Consider the following 25,572-nt stretch of genomic DNA (forward strand, 5'->3'; position numbering starts at 1 on the left):
ACTGCTTACATGCGGGTTACCACTCCACTATGTCTCCCTGTCTTTGCTTTTGCGCCATCAGTACAGATGCCAACACACCTTGATCACCAAAGTTAATTTGATGCCCCCCCCCCCATAAACATAACGGACATACAGTTGAAGTCGGAAGCTTACTCACATTAAGGTTGGAGTCATTAAAACTCATTTTTCAACCACTCCACAAGTTTCTTGTTAACAAACTATAGTTTTGGCAAGTCGGTTAGGACATCTACTTTGTGCATGACACAAGTAATTTTCCCAACGATTGTTTCCAGACAGATTATTTCACTTATAATTCACTGTATCACAATTCCAGTGGGTCAGAAGTTTACATACACTAAGTTGACTGTGCCTCATAAGGAAGCTGCGAATTTTCAGCTTTTTGTTAAAAATCGCGCAACATTTCAGCGCCCTGCTACTCATGCCAGGAATATAGTATATGCATATGATTAGTATGTGTGGACAGAAAACACTCAGACGTTTCTAAAACTGGTTAAATCACGGCTGTGACTATAACAGAACGTGTGTTTCATTGAAAAGTGCAGGAAAATCTGATCACTGAAAATGGAAAAATATATCCATGCGCAACTTCAACCAATTGTTAAAAGTGACCCCCATTAAATGGAGCCGAGGTTGCAATACCTACAGCTTCCACACGATGTCAACAGTCTTGTCATTTGCCTACTATTTTTTTCTTGGTCAAACAGACACAGGGCAGAGCAGTTCTTCCGGTCTCCGACCGGATATTTTGGTTGAGATTTACCCGGACATTATTTCCAAACGCACAGCTATAGAATATCATTCGCCTCGTGATCAATTTGATCGCTTATTAACGTTTACTAATACCTATAGTTGCATTACAAACGTATTTAGAAGTATTTTGTGAAAGTTTATCGTCAACTTTTTTAATTTAAAAAAATGACGTTACGTTAAAAAACGCTATTTTTTCCGTTGATCACACACTCTTCATATATCGATATCTAGGCTATATATGGACCGATTTAATCGAGAAAAAAAAGACCCAATAGTGATTATGGGACATCTAGGAGTGCCAACAAAGAAGATGGTCAAAGGTAATGAATGTTTTATATTTTATTTGTGCGGTTTGTGTAGCGCCGACTATGCTAATTATTTTGCTTACGTCCCCTGCGGGTCTTTTGGGGTGTTACATGCTATCAGATAATAGCTTCTCATGCTTTCGCCGAAAAGCATTTTACAAATCTGACTTGGTGGATAGATTCACAACGAGTGTAGCTTTAATTCACTACCTTGAATGTGTATTTTAATGAAAGTTTAATGACAGTTTGAGTTTTATCAAAAACTATAGGTGGCGCTCTGAAACTCTGCTGAGTGATGTTCCTGCCAGGGAACTGTATTCTGCTACATCCTTAAGAAGTTGGTTGGAAAAATGGTTGTGTTTTTCTGTGGCTTGGCTCTGACCTAACATAATCGTTTGTGGTGCTTTCGCTGTAAAGCCTATTTCAAATTGGACACTTTGGCGGGCTTAACAACAAGATTACCTTTAAAATGGTATAAGATACATTTGTTTGAGGAATTTTAATTATGAGATTTCTGTTGTTTGAATTTGGCGCCCTGCACTTCACTGGCTGTTGACGGGATTGCATTTACATTACATTTACATTTAAGTCATTTAGCAGACGCTCTTATCCAGAGCGACTTACAAATTGCAGCCCTAAGAAGTTTTTCAGCAAACCAGACGGCACGATTTTCTTGTTTTTTTATTAATTTACAGATAGCCAGGGGCACACTTAAACAGTCAGACATAATTTAAAAACGACACATTTGTGTTTAGTGAGTCTGCCACATCAGAGGCAGTAGAGATGACCAGGGATGTTGATAAGTGTGTGAATTAGACAATTTTCCTGTCCTGCTAAGAATTCAAGTACTTTCGGGTGTCAGGGAAAATGTAAGGACTAAAAGGTACATTATTTTCTTTAGGACTAAATAGAGTAAAAGTAAAAGTTGTCAAAAATATAAATAGTGTCAGGACCCGGTTACGAACCCAGGTCTCCGGAGTGAGAAACAGTCACTAAACTAACTGAGCCACGAATAGTCAGCAGAACCCAGAAGATGAGGCAGACACAGCAGTACTTGAGACGGTGTATTTAATGAAGTAAAAAGTGAAGTTCTTCAGGAAAACATGTAACTCCACAACCTCAAAAGGAATTCCACAAGAACAAAGGCAATCCTCCAAGACAAAAAGGCAAATCCACAAGGTGGAAGGCACAGCACAAAAAGCCTCAAAAGATACTCAAAAACAAACAAACAAGAACAAAAAACAGAACTCCACAAGAGAGTCCACCGGGATCAACAAGAGCTCACAGAGTACTAGGGCTGGGTGCTAACATACAAACACAGAGCAAAGAACTGAGTAAATCAAAGGGTTTAAATACAATCAGGGGAAACGAGGCACAGGTGCAAATAATAATGGGGATCGGGGGAAAACAAAAGGTCAAAAGGCACAATGGGGGCATCTAGTGACCAAAAACCGGAACAACCCTGGCCAAATCCTGACAAAATAGTAAAGTAAAGTACAGATACCATCACATTTATGTTCAAAATGTTGTATTAAGTCTGCCCAAATGTGCCTAATTGGTTTATTGATACATTTGCAAGTTCATAATTGTGCACTCTCCTCAAACAATAGCATGGTATTATTTCACTGTAATAGCTACTGTAAATTGGACAGTGCAGTCAGATTATGGGCTTTCTGCCCATATCAGATATGTCTATGATCTGGGAAATATTATTGTTACTTACAACCTCATGCTAATCACATTAGCCTATGTTAGCTCAATCGTCCCGCGGGGAGGACACCGATCCCATAGAGCAGGTAGTCCCAAAGCGTTGGGAGTATGCCAAAAACAATGTGATTCACATTTAAAAACTATTTATTTTTTCCAACGGGGCTATACAATTTGGGTGAGTATTTTTTCTTGCCTGAGCAGCCTCGTTTCACTGCCAAAAACAAAATTAAACCATCTCGTGTTCAGCGAAATAACAACACAATGTCAAATACAGGTACCCTAGTCAAATAATTAACATCCAATCACATTAACCGTTACTCTCTAGCGTGAAACCTTCACTATTGTGCAGACATTTAGAAACAAAACCTGACCATTTGAAAAATAAGCCACAGGAGTTTTTTGAGCGAGAATAAAGACGATTTTCGAATAGTAAGACATGTATAAAAGCAACAGATACCATTAATAAGAAGGGGCTAGAAGTGTCTTATATGGTGAGCTACCGAGTGTCTAAGACAGGCAAGCCCCATGGCACTGTGAAAGACTTAATTCTTCCTGCTGCCGCGGATATGGCTGGTACAATGCTGGGGGAAAATGTATACAGACAATGCCTTCATCAAACAACACTGTTTCACGAAGCATCAGTGACATGGCAGGAGATGTTTTTAAACTATGACTGTTTCGCATTAAAGCCAGTGAATTATATGCGATACAGCTGGATGAGTCAACAGACGTGGCGTGTCTGGCACAGCTCCTGGTATACAGTTGAAGTCAGAATTTTACATACACCTTTGCCAAATACAATTAAACTCAGTTTTTCACAATTCCTGACATTTAATCCTTGTAAAAATTCCCTGTCTTGGGTCAGTTAGGATCACCACTTTATTTTAAGAATGTAAAATGTCAGAATAATAGTAGAGAGAATAATTTATTTCAGCTTTTATTACTTTCATCACATACCCAGTGGGACAGAAGTTTACATACACTCAATTAGTATTTGGTAGCCTTGCCTTTAAATTGTTTAACTTGGGTCAAACGTTTCGGGTAGCCTTCCACAAGTTTCCCACAATAATTTGGGTGAATATTGGCCCATTCCTCCAGACAGAACTGGTGTAACTGAGTCAGGTTTGTAGGCCTCCTTGCTCAGACATGCTTTTTCAGTTCTGCCCAGAAATGTTCTATAGGATTGAGGTCAGGGCTTTGTGATGGCCACTCCAATACCTTGAATTTGTTGTCCTTAAGCCATTTTACCACAAATGGACACATTGTCCATTTGGAAGACCCATTTGCTCCCAAGGATGAACCAGACTTGTGAAGGTCTACAATTTTCTTTCTGATGTCTTTGCTGATTTCTTTTGATTTTCCCATGATGTCATGCAAAGAGGCATGTCATGCAAAGAGGAGTTTGAAGGTAGGCCTTGAAATACATCCACAGGTACACCTTCAATTGACTCAAATTATGTCAATTAGCACATCAGAAGCTTGTAAAGCCATGACATAATGTTCTGGAATTTTCCAATTTTCCAAGATTAAAGGTAATCTTGTTGTTAAGCCCACCAAAGTGTCCAATTTGAAATAGGCTTTACAGCGAAAGCACCACAAACGATTATGTTAGGTCAGAGCCAAGCCACAGAAAAACACAACCATTTTTCCAACCAAAGAGAGGAGTCACAAAAAGCACAAATAGAGATAAAAATGAATCACTAACCTTTGATGATCTTCATCAGATGACACTAATAGGACTTCATGTTACACAATACATGTATGTTTTGTTCATTAAAGTGCATATTTATATAAAAAAATCTCAGTATACATTGGCACGTTATGTTCACTAGTTCCAAAAACATCCTGTGATATTGCAGAGAGCCACTTCATTTTACAGAAATACTCATTATAAATGTCAATGTAAATGGAAATATAGATACAATTCTCCTTAATGCAACTGCTGTGTCAGAGTTCAAAAAAGCTTTACGGAAAAAGAAAAACATGCAATAATCTGAGAATGGCACTCAGAAAACAAATAGAGATATCCGCCATGTTGGAGTCAACAGAAATAACATTATAAATATTCACTTACCATTGATGATCTTCATCAGAATGCACTCCCAGGAATCCCAGTTCCACATTAAATGTTTGATTTGTTCGATAATGTCCATCATTTTTGTCCAAAGAGCTACTTTTGTACGTTTGGTAAACAAATCCAAAGTCATGAAGCGCGTAACCTAGTTGCAGACGAAATGTCAAAAAGTTCCGTTACTGTCCATAGAAACATGTCAAACGAAGTATGGAATCAATCTTTAGGATGTTTTTAACATAAAACTTCAATAATATTCCAACCAGAGAATTCCTTTGTCTTTAGAAAAGCAAAGGAATGCAGCTACCTCTCATGTGAAATGCGCGTGACCAGCTCATCACTGCTGGCAGACCTCTGACTCTTTCCTCTCTCATTCGGTCCCACTTCAGAGTAGAATCCTCAAACAAGTTTATAAAGACGGTTGACATCTAGTGAAAGCCTTAGGAAGTGCAACATAACCAATATCCCACTGTGTATTCAATAGGGGCTCGGTTGAAAATTGACCAACCTCAGATTTCCCACTTCCTGTTTGGATTTCTTCTCAGGTTTTTGCCTGCCATATAAGTTCTGTTATACTCACAGACATCATTCAAACAGTTTTAGAAACTTAAGAGTGTTTTCTATCTGATACTAATAATATGCATATATTAGCAACTGGGAGTGAGGAGCAGGCAGTTTACTATGGGAACCTTTCATCCAAGCTACTCAATACTGCCCCTGCGAGGCTTCATACAGAGGGTACCGGTACAGAGTCAATGTACGGGGGCACCAGTTAGTCTAGGTAATTGAAGGAATTAGAGGTAATATGTACATGTAGGTAGAGTTAAAGTGACTATGCATAGATAATAAACAGAGAGTAGCAGCATTGTAAAAGAGGGAGGGGGGCAATGCAAATAGTCTGGGAAGCCATTTGATTAGCTGTTCAGGGTAGAAGCTGTTAAGAAGCCTTTTGGACCTAGACTTGCCACTTGCCGTGCGGTAGCAGAGATAACAGTCTATGACTAGGGTTGATGGAGTCTTTGACAATTTTTTGGGCCTTCCTCTGACACTGCCTGGTATATAGGTCCTGGATGGCAGGAAGCTTGGCCCCATGTACTGGGCCGTACTCACTACCTTCCTTAGTACCTTGCAGTCGGAGACCGAGCAGTTGCCATACCAGGCAGTGATGCAACTAGTCACGATGCTCTTGATGGTCAGCTGTAGAACTTTTTGAGGATCTGAGGAAACATGGCAAAAATTGTCAGTCTCCTGAGGGGCCATAGGCTTTGTCGTGTCCTCTTCACGACTGTCTTGGTGTGTTTGGACCATGATAGTTTGTTGGTGATGTGGACACCAAGGAACAGCTCTCAACCTGCTTCACTACAGCTCCGTCGATGTGAATGGGGGCGTGCTCCTTTTCCTGTAGTCCACAATCATCTCCTTTGTTTTGATCATGTTGAGGGAGAGGTTGTTGTCCTGGCACCACACAGCCAGGTCTCTGACCTCCTCCCTATAGGCTGTCTCATCGTTGTCGGTGATCAGGCCTACCAATGTTGTGGCATCGGAAAACTCAATGATGGTGTTGGAGTCGTGCCAGGCCATGCAGTCATGAGTGAACAGGGAGTACAGGAGGGGACTGAACACACACTCCTGAGGGGCCCCCGTGTTGGGGATCAGCGTGGCGGGTATGTTGTTACCTACCCTTACCACCTGGGGGCGGCCCGTAGGGAAGTCCAGGATCCAGTTGCAGAGGGAGGTGTTCATTCCTAGTGTCCTTAGCTTTGTGATGAGCTTTGAGGGCACTATGGTTTTGAACGCTGAGCTGTAGTCAGTGAACAGCATTCTCACATAGGTGTTCCTTTTGTCTAGGTGGGAAAGGGCAGTGTGGAATGCAATAGAGATTGCATCATCTGTGGATATGTTGGGGCAGTATGCGAATTGGAGTGGGTCCTGGGTTTCTGGGATAATCGTGTTGATGTAGGCCATGACCAGCCTTTCAAAGCATTTCATAGCTACAGATGTGAGTGCTATGGGCGATAGTCAGGTTATCTTGGCGTTCTTGGGCACAGGGACTATGATGGTCTGCTTGAAATATGTAGGTATTACAGACTGGGTCAGGGAGAGATTGAACTTGCCAGCTGATCAGTGCATGCTCTGAGTACGTGTCCTGGTACTCCATATGGCCTAGCGGCCTTGTGAATATTAACCTGTTTAAAGGTCCTACTCACATCGACTACGGAGAGCGAGCTCAGACAGTCATCCGGAACTACTGGTGCTCTCATGCATGGTTTATTGTTGCTTGCCTTGAAGCGAGCATAGGCTTGCATCACTGTGTGTGCATGTGTGCGTGTGTTTGTGTTTACACACAGCCAGAGAGGTTGGTAATATTTGGAGACGCCTTTCACTTTAATGTAAACACATATCTACAGTGCTGCTGCAGTATACGGTATAACCTAGCATGTCTGGCCTAGCACTGGTTTATGATCAGCATACCCTCCCCAATTACTTACTGTAACCATTTAAGGGTAAAAGACACAGAACTGACCTCAGATCAGTTTTCAGGGTTAGGGTTAGGTTTAACACAATCACTATATATACAAAAGTATGTGGACATCCTTTCAAATGAGTGGATTCGGCTATTTCAGCCACATTCGTTGCTGACAAGTATATAAAATCGAGCACACAGCCATGCAATCTCCATAGAGAAACATTGTCAGTAGAATGGCCCGTACTGAAGAGCTCAGTGACTTTCAACGTGGCACCGTCATAGGATGCCACCTTTCCAACAATTCAGTTCCGTAAATTTCTGTCCTGCTAGAACTTTCCTCGTCAACTGTAAGTGCTGTTGTTGTCAGACTCCTCCTCCGCCCCCCTCCAACCCCACACTGACTGTACTCCTATAGTTATATTTTCAAGTTGGAGAGAGAGAAGTAGAGCAAAGGCCACAAACACAGCTATAATGTTTACATAGTGGTCCTTCTGTAGCTCAGCTGGTAGAGCATGGCGCTTGTAACGCCAGGGTAGTGGGTTCGATTCCCGGGACCACCCATACGTAGAATGTATGCACACATGACTGTAAGTCGCTTTGGATAAAAGCGTCCGCTAAATGGCATATATATATATTGTGAAGTGGAAATGTTTAGGAAGCAACAACGGCTCAGCCGCGAATTGGTAGGCCACTCAAGCACACATAACAGGACTGCTGAGTGCTGAAGTGAGGATCTGAGCGTGTAAAAGTCATCTCTACTCAGTTGCAACACTCACTACCTAGTTCCAAACTGCCTTTGGAAGCAATGTCAGCACAAGAACTGTTCATCGGGAGCTTCATGAATGGGTTACCAAGGCCGAGCAGCCGCAGGCACACAAGCCTAAGATCACCATGCGCAATGCCAAGTGTCGTCTGGAGTGGTGTAAAGCTCGCAGCCGTTGGACTCAGTGGAAACTAGGAGCCGTGGAAACCAGTTCTTTGGAGTAAGGAATCACGTGTCTCCATCTGGCAGTCCGACGAACAAATCTGCGTTTGGCGGATGCCAGGAGAATGCTACCATAGAGCCAACTCTAAAGTTTAGTGGAGGAGAAATAATGGTCTGGGCTTTTTTTCATAGTTCGAGCTAGGCCTCTTAGTTCCACTGAAGGGAGATCTTAAAGTTACAGCATACAATGAAATTCTAGACGATTCTGTGCTTCCAATTTTGTTGCAACAGTTTGGGGAAAGCCCTTTCCTTTTATCAGCATGACAATGCCCCCATGCACAAAGAGAGGTCCCTACAGAAATGCTTTGTCGAGATCTGTGTGTAAGAACTTTACTGACCTGCTCAGAGACCTGACCTCAACCCCATCAAACACCTTTGGGATGAATTGGAACGCAGACTGCGAGCCAGGCCTAATCGCCCAACATCAGTGCCCGACCTCACTAATGTTCTTGTGGCTGGAAGCAAGTCCCCGCAGCAATGTTCCAACATCTAGTGGAAAGCCTTCCTAGAAGAGTGGAGGCTGTTATAGCAGCAAAGGGGGGACCAATTTCATATTAATACCAATAATTTTGGAATGAGATCGAACAGGTGTCCACATACTTTTGGTCATGGAGTGTATTTCACAATGCCTTATTTCAAGGGCATAGTTTTACCCTAATACATCAGCCTGAATCTCATGGTTTACAGGCAACATCAGGCCCGCAAGTCACATTATGCAGGCTTGCAAAGCGATATAATTCCTATTGGAATCTATCCAGCGTGGAGATATCCAACATTTGACATTTTTATTCACCAGCAACTTGCATTCAAAATGACTGCAGGATTGGAATGATGAAGATATGAGACTACCTAAAGCATCTAAACTGGAACCATTTCTGTAACGGCTACAATAAGTCAAAGTAACACATTGGATTAGTTTAACAAAATGTATGTTACTTATATTTGAGTAGCATAAGATTAATTCATTACATTTACATTTACATTTAAGTCATTTAGCAGACGCTCTTATCCAGAGCGACTTACAAATTGGTGCATTCACCTTATGACATCCAGTGGAACAGTCACTTTACAATAGTGCATCTAAATCTTAAAGGGGGGGGGAATACTTATCCTATCCTAGGTATTCCTTAAAGAGGTGGGGTTTCAGGTGTCTCCGGAAAGGTGGTGATTGACTTCGCTGTCCTGGCGTCGTGAGGGAGTTTGTTCCACCATTGGGGGGCCAGAGCAGCGAACAGTTTTGACTGGGCTGAGCGGGAGCTGTACTTCCTCAGTGGTAGGGAGGCGAGCAGGCCAGAGGTGGATGAACGCAGTGCCCTTGTTTGGGTGTAGGGCCTGATCAGAGCCTGGAGGTACTGAGGTGCCGTTCCCCTCACAGCTCCGTAGGCAAGCACCATGGTCTTGTAGCGGATGCGGGCTTCAACTGGAAGCCAGTGGAGAGAACGGAGGAGCGGGGTGACGTGAGAGAACTTGGGAAGGTTGAACACCAGACGGGCTGCGGCGTTCTGGATGAGTTGAAGGGGTTTAATGGCACAGGCAGGGAGCCCAGCCAACAGCGAGTTGCAGTAATCCAGACGGGAGATGACAAGTGCCTGGATTAGGACCTGCGCCGCTTCCTGTGTGAGGCAGGGTCGTACTCTGCGGATGTTGTAGAGCAATCAATTTACATGCAAAAACAAAGATATTGAAAAAATATATTTTCAAAATCAACCTGCAAATGAACATGCTGGGAAATATGATAATGATAATGATGGTTGTGGTTATGGTTTATTACTGGTTATTAACACCAACACGGGGGTTCTTTTACACCAATGAGTGCTAATTTAACACTTACAGAGTTAATGTAACACCTGAATCAACACTATAAATGTTTCACTGAAAAATCAACACTAGGCAACACTGGCCAATTTTCTGTGTAGGCAATGTAAGGGTGAACAAGCCTTCGAACTGTGAGATAATAGTTTGGAACACTTGAACCATAGAGTGATTCAAGTGTAATGTACTGTAATCATACACATTATGATAGCCATCATCATATGAAATCAATTTCCTCTCTATATTTCCCTCATTTGGTTTTCATTTAATACTTGGCGACTTGTTTGATTGTGGCTCAGAACAGTTTTCCTCTGCTATGAACTGGAAGTCATTTGGAATAAGCCCAAACCTGTGAGCTAAGTCAGTTTGTAAGATAATCCTGGATTCCCTCAGAAGTCCTGGCCACTTCATGTCTGTGTGTGTGTGCGTGCATCCATGCGTGCGTGCGTCCGTGCATGAGTTTATGTGGCTGTGTTCTGAGCGGTTCTGTGCAAATGTTCTTAGTCCCGGAGAAGCTTTGAAGCCGTGCCACCTGATTTGTCTCGGGGAATAAAAATGCTCACTTTTCCCCAAAATACCATTCCACTTTGATTCAGACAATAGCCACCTGGACAAACAGACAGGGACCGTTCAAGCATCAAACTCGCAGACAAAGTTAAGAATATGTAAATCTCTCTTCTCTTATTTTCAGTTGCTTTATACCCATTAATGAACGTGGGATTTTTGCCCTTGTGGGGTTCGTTATTGAGTTACATGTTAGTTGTGAAATAAAACAAAAGACGTGATCTATCTACCTCTCCTGTTACATCTCAATTCTCCCTCTTTCCCATGTCTGATCTCTTATCTCCTGTCACTCCCTCTTTCCCATATCTGATCTCTTATCTCCTGTCACTCCCTCTTTCCCATGTCTGATCTTTTATCTCCTGTCACTCTTTCCCATGTCTGATCTCTTATCTCCTGTCACTCTTTCCCATGTCTGATCTCTTATCTCCTGTCACTCCCTCTTTCCCATATCTGATCTCTTATCTCCTGTCACTCCCTCTTTCCCATGTCTGATCTTTTATCTCCTGTCACTCTTTCCCATGTCTGATCTCTTATCTCCTGTCACTCCCTCTTTCCCATGTCTGATCTCTTATCTCCTGTCACTCTTTCCCATGTCTGATCTTTTATCTCCTGTCACTCTTTCCCATGTCTGATCTCTTATCTCCTGTCACTCCCTCTTTCCCATGTCTGATCTCTTATCTCATGTCACTCCCTCTTTCCCATGTCTGATCTCTTATCTCCTGTCACTCCCTCTTTCCCATGTCTGATCTCTTATCTCATGTCACTCCCTCTTTCCCATGTCTGATCTCTTATCTCCTGTCACTCCCTCTTTCCCATGTCTGATCTCTTATCTCCTGTCACTCCCTCTTTCCCATGTCTGATCTCTTATCTCCTGTCTCTCCCTCTTTCCCATGTCTGATCTCTTATCTCCTGTCACTCCCTCTTTCTCTCCTCTTTGTAGAGAGTAGCCGTAGCTCCACATGCAGCAGTGCGGTAATGCTTGTGTGCCTGCATGTTTGCGTGCATATGTGTGTGTGTATGTGTGATTACCACCACTGAGGCCTCTCCCTGACTAAATTCACACACACTTGAGGCAAGCTGCTTCCTGTGAGAGGAGGTTGGGCCCCAGTACACACACAGGCAGTGTTTGTGTGTGTGTGGACATCGATTTCTTATGAAGTTCTCGTATATCTGTGGTGTATGTGGTTGTGTGTATGTGGCGTCATTGTGTGTGTGTGTGTGTGTGTGTGTGTGTGTGTGTGTGTGTGTGTGTGTGTGTGTGTGTGTGTGTGTGTGTGTGTGTGTGTGTGTGTGTGTGTGTGTGTGTGTGTGTGTGTGTGTGTGTGTGTGTGTGTGTGTGTGTGTGTATATATGGAGTTCGCTAGAGTATGTGTGTGCTTGCATCTACGTTGACAGTGAATGATGGCGCACTCATATTGCTTCTCTCATCTCAAGGTGAGCTCCATGTGAGCTAATCTATCACCCAGCCAGAGTCTCTGATACAGACTAGAGAGTTAGAAAGGGGAGACTAAGACATGTCCAGCTTTGCTACAAATCAACCAATTAATCAATCCACCAGTTAGTGGCGCTCTTCACAAAATTAGCTTTTCACAAATTTCACGGGCTTTTCAGCAAGTTTTTCTCAAATATGTCTGCAGTAGTGTGTGTATTATACAGCGCATTCAAAAATTATTCAGACCCTTGCTATGAGACTCAGAATTGAGCTCAGATACATCCTGTTTCCATTGACCATCTTTGAGATGTTTCTACAACTCAACTGGAGTCCACCTGTGGTAAATTCAATTGATTGGACATGATTTGGAAAGGCACACACCGCTCTATGTAAGGTCCCACAGTTGACAGTGCATGTCGGAGCAAAAACCAAGTCATGAGGTTGAAGGAATTGTCCATAGAGCTCAGAGACAGGATTGTGTCGAGGCATAGATCTGGGGAAGGGTACCAACAAATGTCTGCAGCATTGAATGGCCCCAAAAACATTTGGAACACCAAGACTCTTCCTGGAGCTGGCCGCCCGGCCAAATTGAGTAATCGGTGCAGAAGGGCCTTGGTCAGGGAGGTGACCAAGAACCCAATGGTCACGCTCCAGAGTTCCTCTGTGGAGATGGAGAAGGACAACCATCTTTGCATCACTCCACTAATCAGGCCTTTATGGTAGAGTGACCAGACAGAAGTCACTCCTCAGTAAAAGGCACATGGCAGCCCGCTTGGAGTTTGTCAAAAGGCACCTAAAGGACTCTCAGACCATGAGAAACAAGATTCTCTGGTCTGATGAAACCAAGATTGAACTCTCTGGCCTGAATGCCAAGTGTCACATCTGGAAGAATCCTGACACCATCCCTACGGTGAAGCATGGTGGTGGCAGCATCATGCTGTGGGAATGTTTTTCAGTGGCAGGGACTGCGAGACTAGTAAAGATTGAGGGAAAGATGAACGGAGCAATGTACAGAGAGATCCTTGATGATAACCTGATCCAGAGTGCTCACGACCTCTGACTGGGGCAAAGGATCATCTCCTTCGTTTTGTTGACGTTGAGTGAGAGGTTATTTTCCTGACACCACACTTCCAGAGCCCTCACCTCCTCCCTGTAGACTGTCTCATAGTTGTTGGTAAATCTCTCACTCACCTTCCAACAGGACAACGACCCTAAGCACACAGCCAAGACAACGCAGGAGTGGCTTCAGGACAAGTCTCTGAATGTCCTTGAGTGGCCGAGCCAGAGCCCAGACTTGAACCTGATAGAACATCTCTGGAGAGACCAGAAAATAGCTCTGCAGCGACGCTCCCCATCCAACCTGACACAGCTTGAGATGATCTGCAGAGAAAAATGGGAGAAACTCCCCAAATACAGGTGTGCCAAACTTGCAGCGTCATACCCAAGAAGACTCGTACTGTAATCACTGCCAAAGGTGCTTCAACATAGTACCGAGTAAATGGTCTGAATACTTATGTAAAGGTGATATTTCTTTCTTTTCTTTTTTATTATTAATTTGTAAAAATGTCTAAACACCAGTTGGTGATTTGTCATTATGTAGTATTTTGTGTAGATTGACGAGGGAAAAAACTAATTTAATGTATTTTAGAATAAGGCTGTTACATAACAAAGTAGGGAAAAAGTCAAGCGGTCTGAATACTTTCCAAATGTGTGTACGGTGACATGAGTTACAACTAACCTACTTAGCCAACCAATCTGAGAGAGAGACAAGGTTATTAGACAGAGGCAGAAACACAGTGAGTTTGATTGTGACTAGACCTAGATCTTTTTCCCATTGTAGTGTTTAATTTGAACGCTGTAGTTACTATTGTGTAGTACAGTGTAGTATGATCCGTCCCATGGGTGTCCTGTATGAGCCATTGTCGTTTGTGTTCGGCCTCTCCATGGCTTTACTGCCCCACTGTGCCTTTCACATGGAGAATTAAGGCCCTTGCTTTTCCTCACACCTGGTTTGTAGGAGTTAATATACAGTTTTAGGGTGTGGGTTGTGTGTGTTTCCGTGCGCGTGTTTGTGTGTGTTTGTGTGTGAATGTGTGTATTTGTATAGCTTTCATTTACAGAGTGTGAGTTTAGTGTCGGTGATGGGGATAGGTCCAGGCATGGAGTCATGTTTTCCCAAGGTTGTCACCACGCAATCCTAGTCAGCTCTGGAAGAACGGGCAGCTTTTTCCACCGCCACTACTAAGTCAAATGTCCTTCGGACACTTGAGCATGTCTTTCAGTGATATGACAAGAGGAGAGGAGAGGAGAGGAGAGGAGAGGAGAGGAGAGGAGAGGAGAGGAGAGGAGAGGAGAGGAGAGGAGAGGAGAGAGGAGAGAGAGAGAGAGAGAGAGAGAGAGAGAGAGAGAGAGAGAGAGAGAGAGAGAGAGAGAGAGAGAGAGAGAGGAGACATAGGAGGAGTGAGGCAAGAGAGAAGGGAAAGACATAGGCCAAGAAGTAGAGAGAGACGAGAGAGATGTAAACAAGGGACGGGAGCTAGGAGCTAGGAAGTAGGAAATTAATGGTTCTTGGCATCTACCTTGTGTTATACCGAGCAAATGAGAGACATTAACAGTATATTACATTGACATTACTATTGGCAGTAATGGCGGTATATTGGCAGTGCACTGCAATTGTCAGCTTTTGGCAGTAACAACGTTTTGCCATAAATCCGATCTGTCCTGTGGAATTGGTTTCCAGATGTCATCAAGACACATTACAGTTTAGCAGCAGAGGGACTACTTTACCTCGCCAGGTGCTGAGAGTTTGGAGGATGATTAATGCCAGGACTACTTGTGCCTAACGAGAGCTGGACAACTTGTTAAAATATAAACATATGGGACATTTTAAGAGCAGGCTATTAGGGGTCCAGTGGAGGGGGTAGGTGATGGGAGGAGAGGTGCAGGAGTAGGGAGAAGGGGTAACTGTAGTATGGAACAGGAGTTAGGGGTGCTGTAGAGGGGTGGCGGGGAGAGAAAGGGGTATTGGAAGGGTGCAGGACTTATAGTAGTTAAAGTGGTCCATCCACTCATAGGCTTCAGACTTTCAGAAATCAATCTTCAACTGTAGGCTACATTACACTTTGACTGTGTAGATCTTTGGGGTGCAGGTAGCCTGGTGGTTAGAGCGTTGGACTAGTAACCAGAAGGTTGCAAGATCGAATCCCTGAGCTGACAAGGTAAAAATCTGTTGTTCTGCCCCTGAACAAGGCAGTTAACCCACTGTTGTCATTGGTCTCAATTAAAAACCCTGTAGGCTATGCAAGCATGGGCAGAGAAGCAATTAAATTAACTTCCTAAATACTGTATGATAGGCTATAGTTTATGTTCTGACATTCACTGAAAAAAATATTGATAACACTGCAATCTGCAAATCATCCCACTCCTAAAAGTTATGTAAAATGTTGCTCAGGTCAAGTAAGTGTCTGGTCTCCTATTTTAATTTGCCTTTCAAACTACGTCTACCCTATTGGCTGATGTTGCCCAATAGAGTCCTAATACCCATGTCATAATACCCATAAAACCTAGTGGTCAAACAGGGAAATGGTTTCAATTATGACACCTTTGCTAACAGGTATTATGACAATATAAAACTTTGCACAAAACAGTTCACAGACTTGTGAATTTAAAGACATTTTGGTAATTTATTCATTACTACATTTTGTTAACATTAGAAAGTTAATGCAGATAATCTTATTTTTGCCTCGATTCAGGAGTCCTCTGTCAGAGTCTATGTGATGTGGGTAATGCGGAGTCAGGCGCAGGACTCAGAGATGAGTAATAGTAGTAACTTTACTCAAAAATAATCTTCCAACAAGGAGAACGAAAATCCAGAATCACATAAACGAGACAACTGACAACATTAAACACGCACAAAACCATGATGGCTCCAGAGGGTTAAATAGGGAAATAATTCAAACGTAATGGGAACCAGGTGTGTACAATACAGACAAAACAAATGGAAAAAGAAATGTACATCGGTGGAGAAAGCCGGTGACGTCGACCGCCGAACGCTGCCTGAACAAGGAGAGGCACCAACTTTGGCGGAATGGAGGATTGGTTGATTTCTAGTTTTTAAGTATACGTTTTTTCAAGATGATTGACGTTCAACCCATCGAGTATCTCGCTTCACCCATATGTCATGTCTTGAAATATGCAGACAGACAGATTAAAGGTCAATTTACACTTTCTAACTCCACCCATAACTTTTGGACTTTATAGCATTCCCAGAAGGCCTGGATTATTCAGTCATTGTCAGTTTTACACTTAAGACATGACTGCGGTTGTGCTGTCGAATTTGTGAATTTTGTAGAGTAAATTCTATACATTAGTTTAAACTAGATTAAGTGTACATTTTCATTTCCTGTAATTTACCTATCATATGAATATCCTTTTCTGACTCAAATAGCATTCTCTCAAGATTGCTCTGATGTCCCAAAATATTTCAAATACAGATTTCGTGATATGAAACATTTAAATTCATTTGAAAATAGCTACATTAGCCGGTCCAAAATGTATTTTGAATTTTACATTTACATTACATTTAAGTCATTTAGCAGACGCTCTTATCCAGAGCGACTTACAAATTGGTAAATGACTATTGTAGTTGGAAATGGCAGATTTGTTATGGAATATCTACATTGGCCGTACAGAGGCCCATTATCAGCAACCATCACTCCCGTATTCCAATGGCACGTTGTGTTAGCTAATCCAAGTTTATCATTTTAAAAGGCTAATTGATCATTAGAAAACCCTTTTGCAATTATGTTAGCACAGCTAAAAACTGTTCTTATGATTATAGAGGCAATAAAACTGTCCTTCTTTAGACTAGTTGAGTATCCAGAGCATCAGCATTTGTGGGTTCGTTTGCAGGCTCAAAATGGCCAGAAACAAAGACCTTTCTTCTGAAACTCATCAGTCTATTCTTGTTCTGAGAAATGAATGCTATTCCATGCGAGAAATTGCCAAGAAACTGAAGATCTCGTACAACGCTGTGCACTACTCCCTTCACAGAACAGCGCAAATGGTCTCTAACCAGAATAGAAATAGGAGTGGGAGGCCCCGGTGCACAACTGAGCAAAAGGACAAGTACATTAGAGTGTCTAGTTTGACAAACAGACACCTCACAAGTCCTCAACTGGCAGCTTTATTAAATAGTATCCTCAAAACACAAGTCTCAACATCAACAGTGAAGAGGTGACTCTGGGATGTGGCCTTCTAGGCAGAGTTGTGAAGAAAAAGCCATATTACATTTACATTTAAGTCATTTAGCAGACGCTCTTATCCAGAGCGACTTACAAATTGGTGCATTCACCTTATGACATCCAGTGGAACAGCCACTTTACAATAGTGCATCTAAATATTTTAAGGGGGGAGGGGGTGAGAAGGATTACTTTATCCTATCCTAAGTATTCCTTAAAGAGGTGGGGTTTCAGGTGTCTCCGGAAGGTGGTGATTGACTCCGCTGTCCTGGCGTCGTGAGGGAGTTTGTTCCACCATTGGGGAGCCAGAGCAGCGAACAGTTTTGACTGGGCTGAGCGGGAACTGTACTTCCTCAGTGGTAGGGAGACGAGCAGGCCAGAGGTGGATGAACGCAGTGCCCTTATTTGGGTGTAGGGCCTGATCAGAGCCTGGAGGTACTGAGGTGCCGTTCCCCTCACAGCTCCGTAGGCAAGCACCATGGTCTTGTAGCGGATGCGAGCTTCAACTGGAAGCCAGTGGAGAGAGCGGAGGAGCGGGGTGACGTGAGAGAACTTGGGAAGGTTGAACACTAGACGGGCTGCGGCGTTCTGGATGAGTTGTAGGGGTTTAATGGCACAGGCAGGGAGCCCAGCCAACAGCGAGTTGCAGTAATCCAGACGGGAGATGACAAGTGCCTGGATTAGGACCTGCGCCGCTTCCTGTGTGAGGCAGGGTCGTACTCTGCGGATGTTGTAGAGCATGAACCTACAGGAACGTGCCACCGTCTTGATGTTAGTTGAGAACGACAGGGTGTTGTCCAGGATCACACCAAGGTTCTTAGCGCTCTGGGAGGAGGACACAATGGAGTTGTCAACCGTGATGGCGAGATCATGGAACGGGCAGTCCTTCCCCGGGAGGAAGAGCAGCTCCGTCTTGCCGAAGTTCAGCTTGAGGTGGTGATCCGTCATCCACACTGATATGTCTGCCAGACATGCAGAGATGCGATTCGCCACCTGGTCATCAGAAGGGGGAAAGGAGAAGATTAATTGTGTGTCGTCTGCATAGCAATGATAGGAGAGACCATGTGAGGTTATGACAGAGCCAAGTGACTTGGTGTATAGCGAGAATAGGAGAGGGCCTAGAACAGAGCCCTGGGGGACACCAGTGGTGAGAGCGCGTGGTGAGGAGACAGATTCTCGCCACGCCACCTGGTAGGAGCGACCTGTCAGGTAGGACGCAATCCAAGCGTGGGCCGCGCCAGAGATGCCCAACTCGGAGAGGGTGGAGAGGAGGATCTGATGGTTCACAGTATCGAAGGCAGCCGATAGGTCTAGAAGGATGAGAGCAGAGGAGAGAGAGTTAGCTTTAGCGGTGCGGAGCGCCTCCGTGATACAGAGAAGAGCAGTCTCAGTTGAATGACTAGTCTTGAAACCTGACTGATTTGGATCAAGCAGGTCATTCTGAGAGAGATAGCGGGAGAGCTGACCAAGGACGGCACGTTCAAGAGTTTTGGAGAGAAAAGAAAGAAGGGATACTGGTCTGTAGTTGTTAACATCGGAGGGATCGAGTGTAGGTTTTTTCAGAAGGGGTGCAACTCTCGCTCTCTTGAAGACGGAAGGGACGTAGCCAGCGGTCAGGGATAAGTTGATGAGCGAGGTGAGGTAAGGGAGAAGGTCTCCGGAAATGGAGTTTACAAAATACAATTTTGTCATGGAACTTTTTACATTTCCTATTACCAAGTCATTTACCTTTAGTTTTCCATGTGAACCAATTTATCAGTGAATTCTGAAAAGCTATTGAAGGATTGTTCCATAGAGTTGTGTTTTTAGGGAGTGATATTGTTTCTTGTAGAATCATTTTCTTCCATATTGTTATAATGTTCTTAACTATAAAGTTGTTAATGTTCTTAGATTTATCCTTTGAAAATTGACACGTGAAAAGGTTTTTTGGATAAGTATGGCCATCTTCAATATGTACCCATTGTTCCTCATTAGTTTATTTAACTATATGTCGCAGGTAAAAGTCCTGGGTGGCGACTTGATACAATTTCAAGTCTGGAAAGTGAGAATCTCTGGTAGTTTAACCTGTGAAACTCTGAGCTGTTGTTTTGGAGCTTAAGTGGTACCCACTCTGTCAATTTCAGTCTGAAAATACAAAGTAATACAAAATACAAAGTAATACAAAATACAAAGTAATACAAAATACAAAGTAATACAAAATACAAAGTAATACAAAATACAAAGTAATACAAAATACAAAGTACATATAATTTTAAAGCGACAGCACTTGTCTTTTTGCTGGGGAAGTCATAAGAATGCCTCCCCCATACAGTCATATTTATAGAGTATGCGATGTAGGGCAAGTCACAGAAAGTGCAAAAATGTTGTATGCAGGGTCATCATACTGTATTTCTTTTCCATCAACATTTAATGTTACATTTACAATACCCTCTCATCCAGAGAAGCTTACAGGAGCAAGTGCATTGCTCAAGGGCACATCAACATATTTTTCACCTAGTTGTCTCTGAGATTCAAACCAGTCACCTTTTGATTCCTGGCCCAACGCTCTTAACCGCTAGGCTACCAGCCGCCCTGATATTATCTTGAATGCATCCTCCATATGTGCTGCTGATCTATCTCACTCATTTCAAATGGGGGAAAATACATTTTAGAACATGAAAGGCCTAATCGCTCGGGTCATTTTATGATGTCAGGCTTGAGAATCCGTTCAGACATTTTCGCACAGTGAGGTACTACCCAAACCAGATCAAACCAGACACTTTTGGTTTCAAGTGGCCAATCAGACATGGGAATCAGACATGAGATCTAATTGCATCAGTGAAAAGGTTACGACTTCAGCTTTCTCCTCGTATGTACATCATTCCTGTAAAACGAAAAATGAAGGCATGGTACGTTGCACAATACATATTTGATTTCAAACCTAGACTTTCATATCTCTTATTCCTCGAGATGGGGACAATTTGTGTTTGTAGGACTTATAGTATGAAATCTAAATATATCTAATGAAGGTAGTTCAGAATATACAGTATGTGTCGCTTAGAGAATGCTAAAGAGTTTAACAGGTTAACCTATTTCTTAAGCTATTTTTGCACATTTTGATCTTGCCTATGGTGGCAAAATTGCTAAGACCCGGGGCAGCAAAGCGAGCTGTGTCACATATACCTACAATAATATTGCGGGACTGCAGTCGGGTTCGAGACCAGTTCTTGCGGTCGGGTTCGAGACCCGTTCTTGCGGTCGGGTTCGAGACCAGTTCTTGCGGTCGGGTTCGAGACCAGTTCTTGCGGTCGGGTTCGGGACCAGTTCTTGCGGTGGGTTCGAGACCAGTTCTTGCAGCCGGGTTTGGGACCAGTTCTTGCGGCCGGGTTTGGGACCAGTTCTTGCGGTGGGTTGGAGACCAGTTCTTGCGGTGGATTGGAGATCAGTTCTTGCGGTGGGTTGGAGACCAGTTCTTGCGGTGGATTGGAGACCAGTTCTTGCGGTGAGTTGGAGACCAGTTCTTGCGGTGGGTTGGAGACCAGTTATTGCAGTGGGTTGGAGACCAGTTCTTGCGGTGGGTTAGACCAGTTCTTGCGGTGGGTTGGAGACCAGTTCTTGCGGTGGGTTAGACCAGTTATTGCGGTGGGTTGGAGACCAGTTCTTGTGGTGGGTTAGACCAGTTATTGCAGTGGGTTGGAGACCAGTTCTTGCGGTGGTTTGGAGACCAGTTCTTGCGGTGGGTTAGACCAGTTATTGCGGTGGGTTGGAGACCAGTTCTTGCGGTGGTTTGGAGACCAGTTATTGCGTTGGGTTGGAGACCAGTTCTTGCGGTGGTTTGGAGACCAATTATTGTGGTGGTTTGGAGACCAGTTCTTGCGGTGGGTTAGACCAGTTATTGCGGTGGGTTGGAGACCAGTTCTTGCGGTGGTTTGGAGACCAGTTCTTGCGGTGGGTTGGAGACCAGTTCTTGCGGTGGGTTGGAGACCAGTTCTTGCGGTGGGTTGGAGACCAGTTGTGGCGGTGGGTTAGACCAGTTATTGCGGTGGGTTAGACCAGTTATTGCGGTGGGTTGGAGACCATTTCTTGCGGTGGGTTGGAGACCAGTTCTTGCGGTGGGTTAGACCAGTTCTTGCGGTGGGTTGGAGACCAGTTCTTGCGGTGGGTTAGACCAGTTATTGCGGTGGGTTGGAGACCAGTTCTTGCAGGTGGGTTGGAGACCATTTCTTGCGGTGGGTTGGAGACCAGTTCTTGCGGTGGGTTGGAGACCAGTTCTTGCGGTCGGGTTGGAGACCAGTTCTTGCGGTGGGTTAGACCAGTCCTTGCGATGGGTTAGACCAGTTCTTGCAGTGGGTTGGAGACCAGTTCTTACGGTGGATTAGACCAGTTATTGCGGGAGCAGGTTGGAGTCGGACAAGAAGTCAACAGGAGCAGGCGGGCGCTGTATTAAAATCAGTGGGAGCGGGCTGGAGCAGGATGAAGAAATCAGTCCCGTGCAGACCTTTAGTCCAACACAGATGAGCATTGCAGATTATCTGACTGGCATTTTTGGGCTGTTGTTATCAGAAGGTTTTGCCAAATAGATCTGGTAAGATCCAAGGAAAAATGTAATTGAATAAAACTTCCAAGTAAAGTATGGTGTAGAGGACTATCCAACTTACTGACCACATGTTCTGCAGGCTGCAACCCTTTCTTAAGTGTGTTATTGTAATGTTTTACACATTCGAAAGACTATCAGTCTGTCACACAATGTTTTGCAAATTAGTTGCTGTATGTGAGGCATGCTGTGGGAGAGTTTTAGTGAGGCATTTTGTGTGGCAGATAAGTGCTGGGGTGCACTGTCTGTGTTCATCCAAATAAATGACAACTTGATTATTTTATGGGAAATCAGTGTCCTAGACTGTTTAATCTAGTCAACAAACTCCTTGCGAGTTTCGGTGGTTTTACAGGCTCGTTACAGTATGTTACCAGATGGTGGTTGAAAGGTGTGGTGATTCATATTAAAGGTGACTGGAAAGCCAACCTGACCTGTTTAGAACACGCACAGTCGGTCTCTCTCTCTCTCTCTCTCTCTCTCTCTCTCTCTCTCTCTCTCTCTCTCTCTCTCTCTCTCTCTCTCTAAATTAGAACAGTCGTCTGTTAAACACTGCCACATCTTAGTTGTGCTTACTATGATGTCCTTTTAATTCAGTGGTTTAGCCTCACGAGAGATGTCCGTGTGTGTTTGTTTGGGGTTGGTATGCTGCCTGTTGCTAGTGGTTGTTATGAATACACTGATAAGCTGTTGTCGTAGTATCTGAGCTACACCACACACACACACACAGGGAGCCTGCCTGAGTTTGTTCCCTTGTCCTGGTATGACCTCCGCCTTGCCGACACCACATGGTCATCTTTAGAGAGGAGAGAGAGAAGAGGGAGTTCTCTCTGAGAAGAGGCTGAGAAAGAGTGGGGAAAGGAAGAGAAGTTGCTGGGAGAGAGTGAAAGAGAGGCTAGAGGATAGAAAAGGGGAGGATCTGGGAGAGATAGATAGAAATTACAGAGGGAACGAGAGAGAGAGAGAGAAAGAGAGGGAGAGTGAGAGAAGGGCTGGGTGTCTACTTGTCAGAGTCAGGGGTGTGTTTCTTCTCCACCCCAAACACACACAACTCGTGCCACTAATTCTGTATGCCAGGGAGTAGAGAGTTACTGGAGCAGAACCCCTGTGGGGCTGGTGCTACACTCATGCAGCAGTAGTCGACCACCTGACTGTGTTTTGGTGTTTCTCAATGCTGGGTTGTGTTCATTAGGGTACGAAACGGAAAACGTCTGAAAACATTTTGCAACAGAAAACTTACATTTGTAAAAGTGCAGGTAGTCTGTCCTTGTTTCAGTCCATTTTCTTCCGTTTCGTGTCTAATGAACACAAGCCTGGAAAGTGTGGCATGGCTTAGGGCTAATTCTGTCATGGTTTGTGTACATTGAGTTAGTTGGAGAAATCACAGCTTAGGGAAATCACAGGCCCAAATCACAGCTTAGGGAAATCACAGCCCCAAATCACAGCTTAGATAACAAGACGAGAGTTGCAGAGTATTTTTATTATAAAACTGATACTTTTAATATATATATTTTTTTAAAGATTGACGTTTGCTCACAGCGTTATGACACAGAGTTCATAAAAAGCTAGCGTAACGTGACTATAGAGGCTAGGACAAGTGTTTGTAGTTTGAACTCTGAAGTGACTTGGAGGAATCATTGGAGCTATGACTGATGCCAGACAGACAGGAGTGTGTGCTTTGCATTACAGTGCATTACAGTACATTAAGATGCTAAATAATTAAACCAGTGATTTGAATTCAGTCATATGTTCTTGTTGTCTCTCATGCAATATCATATCAGAGTAATTGTATTTTCTGTCTAACTCTGAACCTGTCTACTTCTGTATGAATAGAATACAATAGAAAACAATATAATACATGTGTTAGGCCTAATTTTGTTAATCAACTTTTCCATAATGTTGAATAGGCCATTAATAAACATATTTTTAAATAACATGTTGTTTCCCACACCCAGTTTGTGAGTGGCATTTAAAGGGTCAATATCTCAGACAGACACAGCTCAGTGGACACATCTATCTCTTCTTCCTCAGCTCAGCTCCAGTCTGGTGCGTCTACATTGTCCAGTCCACAGTTTGTGTGTGTCCCCCGTTCGTAGGGGCTAGAGTAAAAGCCCACATAGGAGCTCCTTTGTTTAGGAGGGACTAGGCATGGGAGATCATTTACAAGCCGCTGACGCCCTCACCCCATTGGCTGGCGGGGCTCAGTCTGTGTCTGCGAGAGGCATGCCGTGTGTGCGTGTGTGTGTGTTTACGTGAGTGTGTGTGTATGTCTGTGTTCGTGTCTGCGGCAACAGCGGTTCTCTACACAGTGTCTCACAGGCAGACAGGCAGGCAGCCTCTCTCTGCTCTGGCGATGGTAGTGGAGAGCTCAGCTCGCCCTCCTCTCAGAGACGGCTGTTATAGTAGCCTGCTATTCTTCTATCTAGAGCTGAGGGGAGCAAAGCAAAGCAAGATGGCTACCGGTACCTTGTAGGAATATAATGCTACCCAAACTGGAGGTTCTGCCTCTGAGGACAGACAAGGTAAAGCTGCCCGGAGCCTTTAGTAGCCCTGGAGGCTATTGTCTAGCTCCAGACGCATATTAATACAGTACAGCATTCTTGCTGGAGACTAACCCTGTCTGCTGTGCTGCTGGGCTGTGTGTGGATTTGGAAACAATTTCAGGATATCAGGATATAAACAATGTAGTGTATGAAAGATACTTTACGGTAGAATGTATTATTATGATAACTAGCTCTACTGTTTTTCAGTGTTTTGTGTCCTGTGTGTTTGCATGTGTTTTGTGTGTTGTGTTTGTATTTGGAAGCAGTTTCAGTATACTACTATTAGAATACAAACTATGTATAAAAGGTTTGATACAAATAGTTGATTGTTATTATTACTATTCCTTTTGGACTGTGTAACCTCTAAATCACTAACGATGTGTGTGTGTGTGTGTGTGTGTGTGTGTGTGTGTGTGTGTGTGTGTGTGTGTGTGTGTGTGTGTGTGTGTGTGTGTGTGTGTGTGTGTGTGTGTGTGTGTGTGTGTGTGTGTGTGTGTGTGTGTGTGTGTGTGTGTGTGTGTGTGGGGGGTTGTGTTTTCCAGGTGGCGTGCAAGGACGTGGCCAAAGGAGCGTTAAAGAAAACTGTTTCCACGGTAACAACCACCCTTCTCTTTTTTTCTCTGCATGTCTTTTTTAGCCGTGGTGGGACAAGGATCCGTCTGCGTCCTTCTCTTTCTGGCTGTCTATTTTTTTGTTTGTGTGAGAGAGAAGAGTTAACAGTAGTTAGACTAGCATTACTGTTTGGTTCTAGTAGAGGGAAATACCTAGTCAGTTGTACAACTGAATGCATTCAACTGAAATGTGTCTTCCACATTTAACCCAACCCCTCAGAATCAGAGAGGTGCGGGGGGGGGCTGCCTTAATCGACATCCACGCCATCAGCGCCCGGGGAATTGTGGGTTAACTGCCTTGCTCAGGGGGAGAACGACAGATTTTTGCCTTGTCAGCTCAGGGATTCAATCCAGCAACCTTTCAGTCACTGGCCCAACGCTCCTACCTGCCAGACTAGTAGTAGTAGTAGTAGTAGTAGTAGTAGTAGAAGTAGTAGTAGCAGTAGAAGTAGTAGTAGTAGTAGTAGTATATGGTGAAAGGCATATCATTA

At 43.8% G+C, this 25,572-nt stretch overlaps 1 protein-coding gene across 2 annotated transcripts in view; it reads left to right on the forward strand.

Annotated features, from left to right (window-relative positions):
- The window catches only part of tet1 (tet methylcytosine dioxygenase 1), a 53,490-nt gene that overhangs the window by 6,993 nt on the left and 20,925 nt on the right, over nt 1-25,572 (forward strand). Inside the window, exons 1-2 of one of the 2 annotated variants that reach the window (XM_046354169.1) lie at nt 24,053-24,449; nt 25,013-25,063. In XM_046354169.1, coding sequence (XP_046210125.1) covers nt 24,408-24,449; nt 25,013-25,063 — 93 coding nt within the window. In that variant the 5' untranslated portion in view covers nt 24,053-24,407. Of the gene's footprint in view, nt 1-24,052; nt 24,450-25,012; nt 25,064-25,572 lie in introns of those variants that run through there. The other variant, XM_046354168.1, reaches the window with a different exon arrangement.

This window comes from Oncorhynchus gorbuscha, linkage group LG06 (assembly GCF_021184085.1).
Source record: "Oncorhynchus gorbuscha isolate QuinsamMale2020 ecotype Even-year linkage group LG06, OgorEven_v1.0, whole genome shotgun sequence".
Lineage (NCBI taxonomy): Eukaryota > Metazoa > Chordata > Actinopteri > Salmoniformes > Salmonidae > Oncorhynchus > Oncorhynchus gorbuscha.